General features: G+C 40.2%; 1 protein-coding gene across 5 annotated transcripts; it reads left to right on the top strand.

Moving 5' to 3' along the window:
* Positions 1-501: 501 nt before the first annotated feature.
* Positions 502-9,492, top strand: LOC140070869 (RNA-binding protein 4B-like). Of its 5 annotated transcripts, none has more exons than XM_072117883.1 (4): positions 502-525; positions 2,595-3,015; positions 5,716-6,305; positions 8,628-9,492. In XM_072117883.1, the coding sequence occupies exons 2-3, from the start codon at positions 2,604-2,606 to the stop codon at positions 6,294-6,296; spliced, it is 993 nt and encodes a 330-aa protein (XP_071973984.1). In that variant the 5' UTR covers positions 502-525; positions 2,595-2,603; the 3' UTR covers positions 6,297-6,305; positions 8,628-9,492. The 5 variants fall into 5 exon arrangements, 4 of the variants coding, with proteins under 4 accessions (XP_071973984.1, XP_071973985.1, XP_071973986.1 ...); XR_011849008.1 differs by lacking the exons at positions 502-525; positions 5,716-6,305 and adding exons at positions 926-1,076; positions 5,365-5,457; XM_072117882.1 differs by lacking the exon at positions 502-525 and adding an exon at positions 927-1,076.
* Positions 9,493-10,036: the final 544 nt, after the last annotated feature.

Below are 10,036 nucleotides of genomic sequence, written 5' to 3'. Positions count from 1 at the left end.
AGTTTGAAAATCAAGAATTTTTCCAAATTTTCACCAAATATCTGATTTTCTCATAAATAAATGCAAAACATAGCACCAAAATGTTTCAACTAACATGAAGTACAATGTGTCACGAGAAAACTATTTTAAAATCACTTGGATATGTTAAAGCGTTCCGAAGTTATAACCACTTGTAGTGACACAGGGCAGATTTGAAAAAATGGGCCGTGTCAGGAAGGTGAAAAGTGGCTTGTGTTAAGGGGTTAAAATGGTAGCATTGAAAACTTCATCCAAAGTCACAAAAAAGACGAAAAAGGGACTGGTCGTTATGGGGTTATAGCAATTTTAGGGTGCAGTCACACGTACCGCTTGTACTCAGTTTAGAAGTGGAATAAAAGTGCACAGGGGCGTGCCACCGCCTGATCGCATATCTGTTCCTGTTCGGTAACCAACACCCATTGTCCTGTATTGTTTACATGCAAGACTCCAGGAGCTGGTTACCGACTGCATTTGTTTCCATAGAAACACATCTTTGATTCCGTTTCTGTAAGTGTGAACACACCCTCCGGGTTACTCATTGACACTATACACAAGCTTTAAAACTTTTCATTTATTAATTTAGTGGTTTCCGATTAGTTCATATGCAAACTAACCGTTACAAATGTATCTGCCGGATACCTAAGAGCCTAAATACTGCCATAAGCTAAAAGTGACAATTTCGCTCCAGTGCACATAATACAGAAAATATGCAAACACACACATCCCCACCACCTGCTATGCACGATTTCCGTGCACCATTTTACATGAGGCTACGCCCGCATACATTCTACAAAATGGCGGCTGCATTATCTGCCGTCCTCCTCTCAGTAATAGAGAACACTCTAGTGCTGCCGGGTAACGAGAGACTTCCCGTCTACGAATCTTACTATTGGACGGTGACCTGAGCCGGCTATAGCGCTAGCCAATCATATTGTAGAACGCACTTAGCGTTTACCAATTAACGGCGCCCACGTTTAAGTCCCGCCTCTCTCTTTCCTTAGTCAGGTTAGCGGCCTCGGTAGTTGCCATTTTGTGTCGTTCGTGCGTGAAGGAAAAAGGTGAGTTTCCCGGCTTTTGCAGATCAGGTTGAGCTTCTCCACACAACTATGGGGTGATAGTGTTCGGGATGCTGCTAAGCTTCCTCACGGGGGTGGTCTGCCTGTGTCTATGTGTAATGGCGAGTGCACCAGGCCTGGCTAGGAGGGGCTCTCGCCTGCCGAGTGCCGACCATAGTGTTTTTTTTGTCAGGTGGAGGCTGGACTTAGGTTATGCTCCCTCGTTGTATTGTAGAAGCATAACCTTCTGGTGAGGGGCTGTATGTACAATGTGTGCCAGGCTGCCTTGCTGTGGGTGCATTTTGTGCTAATGGTCAGTTTTCTTCATGTACGTATATAACCTGAGGGAGACCTGTTGGGTTTTTTTCAGTCCCCATCTGTGTTATTTCCTTTTTCTATACCTGGGCATTTCCACTTTAGTCCCTTAGTGTTGTGGTATCTTAGGTCTATGATCTGCCGATAGTTGGATGACTGAAAAATGTGTAAATCTTCTCCAGTAGTAATTCACTGGAATATGATGTGCAGTCTACTCATGGAGACAAAGGTTGGAGTCCATTCTAATAGATATAGAGGGCTTTCAATGTTGTTTGTGCTTGTAGACTGTTCATGCACAGCAGATGTTTCAGTCCACCCCTTACTTTAGGAACTGAACCTCCATCTAAAGTATGTGGCAGACCCCTTGATTCACCCCCTCTGCCAGCAGTGGGATTTTCTCATGTCCATTTATTGTAGAGAGCTATATGGCAGTGACAATAATAATCTTTATTTACAAAGCACCATCATATTTTGTAGGGTTTTACAAATCATAGGAGACATATAAAAATATTACGTTACATTAATATGGAACAATAGGAGTGAAGGCCCTGCTTGCAAGAGCTTACAGTCTTTGAGGATGAGGTGACAAGCGTTATAAGAGCTTGTATAATGGTCCAGCCATTCTTTAAAAGGGAAAGGCTGGACAGTATAAAATAAGTTGATAAATAAAAATTCTGCTGCTTGAACCAGCTATCAGCTGCCATGATTTGTAAAGCGCTGTGGAATTTGATGGTGCAATGTAAAGTTTATTATCTTAGACATATCCAAGGTGAAAATTACTGCAGAGAAGCCTGGAGCTTAGTATATCTCCTCATTCAGCACCCTTGTCCTTCTCTGTGGCCCGATAACATCAGCGTTTCTATGGAAATGCCTGCGATCAGGAATGAGCTGCCAGTGTTTTGCGTTAATTTAATGCACAACGCAACGGCAGCCCGATCCCGTCGCGCGCCGCCCCGGTGGGTGCGGCTTTGTTTGCGTTTTCAGACGCAGACAAAGCGGTATGTATGGCACCAGCCTAAGTGTGCATTGACAGCTATGCCATAAAATCTTAAGTCTGTGGTCAGTTTAGAGAGAAAGCTACACTGAATATGAATGTCTGGTATATGTTCGTAGTTGGTTGTTTGACAGAACATGCATATGTTTTTGTCTATATGGTTTGACTTTTGTAATTGGCAATTTTTTGTCATTTGTTTTTTTAATCTTTAGATAGTCAAGATGGTGAAACTTTTTATTGGTAACATCCCACCCGAGGCAACACCAGCAGAACTGAAGGAGCTGTTTGAACAGTATGGAAAAGTTTCTGAATGTGATATCATCACAAATTATGGCTTTGTCCATATGGAAGAGAAAAAAGAGGCAGACGAAGCAGTTGAAAATCTGAACCAATATAAATTGCATGGTGTCTCCATTAATGTGGAACACAGCAGGGGCAAACCCAAAGCTTCTACCAAGCTTCATGTTAGTAGCCTTAGCCCCGACTGCACCAATGACGAATTGCGTGAAAAATTTGAAGAATATGGCACTGTCTTGGAATGTGATATTGTAAAGGATTATGCGTTTGTTCACATGGAGAAAGCAGAGGAAGCCCTTGAAGCCATCAGAAATCTTAACAACTATGAATTTAAAGGTGAACTATAAGAGCACTTTTCTTTCAATCAAAGTCAGTCAGGACTCTTTCGTAGATCAGTATTCTTCAGCATATATAGTGAATGCCAGAAAAAGTTTGGGGTTTAAAAAAAAAAAGAGAACCCTAGTGATTAAATGGGTGTTCCCATGTTGGCTATTCATGCCGTATCCAGAAGGTGGTACTTGCATCTATCTGGTATTTGATTATCCTGTTAATATGTCATGAATACTCATGTTCGGGAAAACACCATTAAAGAGGACCTGTCACCCTAAAACAAAAGCAGCAGTGTTACACTTAGCGTTATATGAAACATCCGGTAACTAACACTTCTCTGATGTACAGTACATCATGAGGGGCTGGGTTTGGGGGAGGTGTCTGCCCCATGATGTGCGTCAGTCACCGCTGCTCTATGGAGCGAGCGGGGCGGTCCTGGGGAGAGGCAGCGCCTCAGACCGCCCCCTCATGAATACTGTACATATATATGTATACAGTATTTGTTCTGCACATAATAATAATAATGCTATCATTGTAACACTGCTGCATTTGTTTTAGCACTAGGAGCTGCTTACTTTAGATGTTCCTAGTGCACTTTTTCTGGGTGACATGCCCTCTTTAAGCTAGCCATCTCTGGGGTTGAGCCAGAATACCTTCTTGTATTATGCTGATTGGTGGGGCGCTAGTGAAGGGTTCCCACACGTAGGCATTTTGTGTGTTGATTCCCAGACAATCCCTTTTTATATTTTAGAAGAATGATGCTGATCTCCCATCCCTCCTAAAGCTTTTGTTCTTCCCTACCAGCGGAGATGAGGCTCTTAATGGTGTACAATATTCACACAAAGTATTTTCCCTGCGACTCCCACCTAATACACTTCTCCTCTTTGTGCCTACTATACATAACTTAAAGGACACAAAGTGTAGAGCTATTTCTACAACCATAGAAGTATGAAATTCCTTTCCTCCTTGGTGATAAATTCAGCCCTTAAAGGGAATCTTCCATCACAATCATGCATGGATTAGCCAGGGACCCTTACTCATAGACTTGGGCACTATGACTGTGGAAATTATATAATTTTATTATTTTTAGCCATGGTTTCCTTCCATCTAAAACAAACTTTTGAAATTATTCTATTGAGCATGAAGGCTGCTGTGGTGAAACAGTCCCTCAGTGCTGTAGATTCACAGGCTGTAACGCTCAGCAAGAAGCACTCCCCTCTCCTCCACTTTGTGCTGAAACTTCCTCTGCTGCAGTGAGATTGCATCAAGCAGCGGCAAGAGGAAGTGCCGCTTCTAGACACATACATATTGGTTCTCTTTTCCTGGTTTCAGTCATTTTTCACTGATGCTTTGTATACTGATTCTTTACAATGGGCTTTTTCACACTTCAGTTTTTTTTCAGTGACCAAATTAGAACCCGTTCTTTGAGTTCACTGACAAAATTGACCAGGGAAAAGAAAAAAATAATGCAGTGATAAAGACCATTGAAAATAATGATTCAGTAAGGAATCGGTGAAGGATCACGGAAGAGAAAAAAAACTGTATATGTTCATAAGGCTAAATGGGTTCAGTGAAAAATGACTGATGTGAAAAAACACCATTGTGAAACCTAAATAATTATGGGAACTGCCAAATAGCTGCAACACTTATATGAAAACAAGACCAGCTCCAGACTCGTCCATCTTTCATATAAAACTTCAATCTTTATTTGCCGTTATTAAAACATACAGGTAGATTCACACAGTCACGGCATGAGTTGGATAATGAACATATACAGGTTTTTGGTTTTTTTTTTCTCTTCTGTGATCTTTCACCGATTCTTTACTGAATCATTATTTTCAATGGTCTTTATCACTCCTTTTTTTTTTTTTTTTTTTTTCCACTGGTCAATTTTGTCAGTGAACTCAAAGAACGGGTTCTAATTTGGTCACTGAAAAAAAACTGAAGTGTGAAAAAGCCTATTGTAAAGAATGGATATACAAAACATCAGTGAAAAATGACTGAAACCAGGAAGAGAGAACCAATATGTATGTGTCTAGAAGCGAAAATGGGTTCAGTGGGGGGGGGGGGGGGGGGGGGGGGCGTTAATATGAAACCACCCTAAGAGTTTGTGATTTAGCCCCCAGCCCCCCCCCCACCACTGCTGAAGACCATGTGTGGTATAGTACATGTACTGAGACCTCTGGTCAGATGCAGGTAAGTAATTATTGGTAAGTCATGGTGAGATCACATGGCCTAACTAATGAGTCCCAAGAATTTGTTAATGAGAAGCAATAACTAGCCATTCGGTTTCCTCAAAGATCATGTGCTGTATTGCTGGCATAATCACGAAGTTACCTTTATTTGGAACATCAGGTTTCCTATTTTAATCTTCATTGCTGTGTATCCTGGAATTTCACCTGAAAACTGGTCCCTTTCAAAAAGCAGTCAAGTCCCCTTGCCCTAATGGTATGTATTCTATTGCCATACTACCAGCAAATGCAATACATTTCTTAAAAGCACAAGTTTTTCGCAGCCAGAAAAGGTAAAGCAAGACATTTCGGGGAATGCCTATCTTTTTCAACTTTGCTTATCTAAAATGTTGTTTTGATGTGTTTGTTTATTAATCTAGGTATGTATTGTAGTTACTCTTATTAGTACGCAGTTAAGGCATCAGTCCTGACTTCTCACCACCGACCCTTGTTGGTTGTTGTTGCTCTCTTAAAGGCAAACGGATGCACGTTCAGCTTTCTACGAGTCGTCTGCGAGTCACTCCGGGGATGGGAGAACGAAGTCGATGTTATCGTTGCGGGAAGGATGGCCACTGGTCCGGAGTATGCCCATTAGATCAAATGGCTCATGAGATTGATATGGCATCACCCTACAGCCATGACCCTTTTGCAGATCCTTATGTCCCTATGCGCAGTGCGGCGGCTGTCTACGCCGAGCGTATGTATTATGAGCGGGAACGCCGCCATCTCATTGACTACTATCATCGCTATCGTATACGCCCCTCATCTTATGATGCCTATATGGACCGTCGGCTGCCTCTCCCCCCTCCATCAATGTCCGCTTTGTCACACAGAAAACGACTGGAGACCTCTCCATACGAGAGGCATCTGTTACCGCCTCCTCCACTTCCCAGCTATTACGCACGGGAGCGAAGCCCACTACGTCGGCCTCCTGCAACCGCGGCTGTGGATGAATATGTAGCAGAGCGCAGAGTAACTCCTGCTCTGCGTAACACACTCTATGATAACCCACGATACATGCGGAATTCCTACGCTGAACGTTCGCGGTATTACTAAACACTGGAGGTGAGGGTTCATTTTTATTTAATTTTCCCCTCGTGATAGTTTACTTATTTCAAACTTCTCCGTTCTGTTAGCATTTTTGACTATTTCTTCCAAGACATTCAGGAGAACAAACTTGCAGAAGCTCTTATCTGCTTCCGTTTTTGTTATTAGAGTATTTCCATTTAAAGGAAACCTACCATTTTTGATGCAGTATGAACTAAACATACCCTGAGAATGCTGTAGCTACCCTGATGCAGGATCATATCTTGGTTAATCCTTGTGCTGATTGGTTCAATTGTTTTTTCAGCTAAACCATTCAGGGCCTTGGGAAAGCTGGGACAGACTGGCTTACACATTACACAGGAGCTTGGAGCTAGAATGGCTTCTATGTAAAGCATGACTAGTCAAGCACTAATCAACCTGAGCTGGATAACTCATACACAGCAGCTGGGGGATGGTGCAGCAATTGATTATTCTGTCTCCAGGCACAAGCCAGATGTCATTCTCTCCTGCAGTCACTGCAAGACAAGCGAAGGAGCAGAAAGCTTCATTATTCTGTTATCTGTTTTATCAACAAAACCACTTGGCACAGGGATTAACCAAGATGTGTTCAAATCAGTGTAGTTGCAGCTGTCTCAAGGTGTGTTTGCTTTATAATGCATCAAATCAAATGGTAGGCTTCCTTTAACTTCTCCTTGGTTATTGTGGGCCTATGACGGGTACATGCATTATATATTTTACAGTTAAAGAAAATTGCATATTCATGTTAGAATATATCCATTTGCAGGTAAGTGATTATAACACAAATTTTCAAGGATGGAGTAGCTATGTTACTGAGGAGACTTAATTGAATTGTGTGTTTTGCCACTTGGTTTTTACAGTTGTCTTGCTGCAATTTTTCAGCAAAACTACCGAAAATCTCTGTAAAAACGGATCCTAAGGGTGATGCCACACATGGCGTTTTGAATCAGTTTTTAAGCAAGAAGCAAACTCCTTGTGTGGCATCGCCCCAAATATGGTTTTCTGGGCTTGTGAATTGTTAGGCTTTTATTTGAGCCACTTCATAATGTAAGCTGGCCTTCATTTACACTGAATTTATTATATTGTTGAATTTTCTTTTTTCCTTTACATGTAAAAATGTAAATGCCTATTGTTTAAAGCAAAGTGTATTATACACTACTTAGAGTTAGTGTCAACTGAGAATGAAAGTTTAATCAAGTTTTTGCCAAACCTCATTTTTGAATAAATTTTAAGGGTTTTTTTTACATTTTTACTGTAGATATCTATGGGTGCAGTCACACGGTGCAGTTAAAACTGCATTTGCAATTAGTTTATAGGTGGTTTTGGGTGCAGTTTTGTCATTTTCGCAGGTAATAGAGATGAACTGAGTGGGTGAATTTGATTTTAAAGGAGAAAGCTGTTCCACAAATTATATACTTTGTATCGATTTCTTGTGGTTTTCTAAATCTCTGCTTTCTGTCATTCTATAGAAAGCTTCTGTTTACTACCAATGCTCTAAAATATGACCATGGTAACACAGGTGCACAGCTTGTTGGTATCACAGGAAGTAATCAGATGTGTTTATAACGGGCCATGCGCCTGTGTGACCATGGTCACATTTCTATCTACTGGTAGTAAGCAAAGAAGTTTTCTACTGAATCACAGCAAGCAGAGAAGAGTTATGGTTTTTATTATGAAAAGTTATACAATTTTCCAATATACTTTCTGTAACAGTTCCTAACATTCATTGGCTTAAATGGGAACATCCCTTTAATGGTCTTGCTTACAAAGGAAAGACTTATAGGACTTAAAACTGATAAATTGTTTTCTTGCAGTCCTTCCACATTGCACATTTTTGGTATTTTCAGGCACCAGAGTAAACACTATGGTGGGGGGTTCTTCGGCCAACTGGGTTACCTCTTCAACATGTTGTTGGCTGAGTAGCCTTTCCTAGTTTTTACTTTGATGTTGGTAGACAAACAGGAAGTGTTGTGTGGCAGAGCAGGCGATGGACCCTATGTTTATCAGCTGGAAAAATCGTTATTGTGTTGCAAGTGAATGATAGTATAAGATCTCAACATAGAAAAGGTCAGCTTTGTGAAGAGAGAATCCATGGGGGATATTTATCATAAGCCTCTTAGAGCAGAACTGTTCTAGTTGTGCATGGCAACCATTCAGTACTGATCTTTTCCCACAGATGTTTATAAAATTACAGTTGAGCTCTGATTGGTTTCCATGGGCCACTAGAACAGTTGTACCTCATAAAAATATATTTTATCTAATCATGATGTGAAAATGTGTAACACGCAAAAACTGCAAATGCTCTATTTTTTTGTATTTTAGGTAAGATATTTTCGTGCTCCGTCGTGGTCTCCAGTTGTGTTGCAATTTAAAAAAAAAATTCTCGGCTGAACTTCAAATGTGCAACATCCCGATTTCTTTCTTTCCTTTTTTTTTTTTTTTTTAATTTTTTTATTAAAGAATGATGAACCTGCTGAAATATCTAGAGGGAGAGATAACATACTTGGTTTGGGAAAAAAAATAGATCTTAAACAGATGTAAAATTTAAGATATCCAATTACAATATCATGAGAAATTAGTTTCCAAACTCAAATAATTTCTTGCATAATTTACTTATTGGCCTTTATTACCCTAATACAGTTAGTTTTTAAGGGGGTAACAATATCTGTATACTTTTTCCATGTAGTTTAGTTAACCAAACATTTTTCCTGTTTTTAGTAGTAACTGTATACCCCAACCCTTTTAGGTTGTGTGCGTACTTCATGCTGATTCATTTCACAATATATACTTATGGTTTTCCCCCTAGCAAGTATATTTGTACTTACTATTTCAAGTTGCCAATCTACAGCCCGTGTTTTAATTTACAGCTCAAAAATGTATGTTGATTCCTTTTTTCCCCCTTAAGTTTGAAACCAGTGTGCTGATTTAAAAAAAAAACAATCACAGCGTTATTTATGTGAAATAAGCTTTCAGGTTCTGTTTGTATAGTAAATTTCAAAACTTCTTAATTGTACTTTTTTGTAAGTTCTTTTTTTAGGAATCCTATCTAGTGTATTATTATTTCCCCCCCCTAGTTTGTGTAAGCAAGAAGGGAAGTAATGTGGCATACAACTGAAAAGTTATCTTGCTTGTCTGAAGTTTAAATATGCTAACATTTTTTTCCTAAATAAAGAGCTGTTTTGAAATATATTGTGTTTTTGTGTACATTGTTACCATCTTCCACCATGAGAATGAGAAGGACCAACATTAAAGTGAAGTTTTGATTCAAAAAGGGGTTCAGTGCTTACAAAAAGAGATACAAAATATCTATCACATTAACCCCTTAAAGGAAACATACTATATGGCTCTACCTATGAAGGTAGATCCAGTGGTTGGTGCATCTAACAAATGTAAGGATAGCCTTTAGTCCCAACAATCTTTAAAAAAAAAAAAAAAAAAATTGCATACCAAGGCCATTAGAGGCTACTAGGGTGTAGCCGGCGCTGACGCTACACGGCGCTGCTACTCCACGCCTCATTAGCCTCTGCATGTGCAGAACTACGGCTTTGCGGACGTATGTGCGCAGCTCCACATTGCTGCGCACTGAAGATAACTGGTAGGAGGATGAAAGAGCAGCCTCTGCTCCGGCTACTCCACGTCCCAGTAGCCTCTTTAGAAAATTTGCATATCAAGGGTTGCTATTAAGGGACTTGCTCAGGTATCAAGTCACTTTTAAGAGGTCTAAATAGAAG

The sequence above is a fragment of the Engystomops pustulosus genome, chromosome 7, assembly GCF_040894005.1.
Source record: "Engystomops pustulosus chromosome 7, aEngPut4.maternal, whole genome shotgun sequence".
Lineage (NCBI taxonomy): Eukaryota > Metazoa > Chordata > Amphibia > Anura > Leptodactylidae > Engystomops > Engystomops pustulosus.
This window is presented reverse-complemented; position numbering and strand designations above follow the sequence as displayed.

What these genes read in the sequence shown, in the direction of transcription:
- LOC140070869 (XM_072117883.1), top strand. Translation starts at nt 2,604, where the DNA reads ATGGTGAAACTTTTTATTGGTAACATCCCACCCGAGGCAACACCAGCA. An exon ending in TAACAACTATGAATTTAAAG is followed by an intron (nt 3,016 to 5,715) that starts GTGAACTATAAG and finishes GCTCTCTTAAAG; the next exon opens with GCAAACGGATGCACGTTCAG.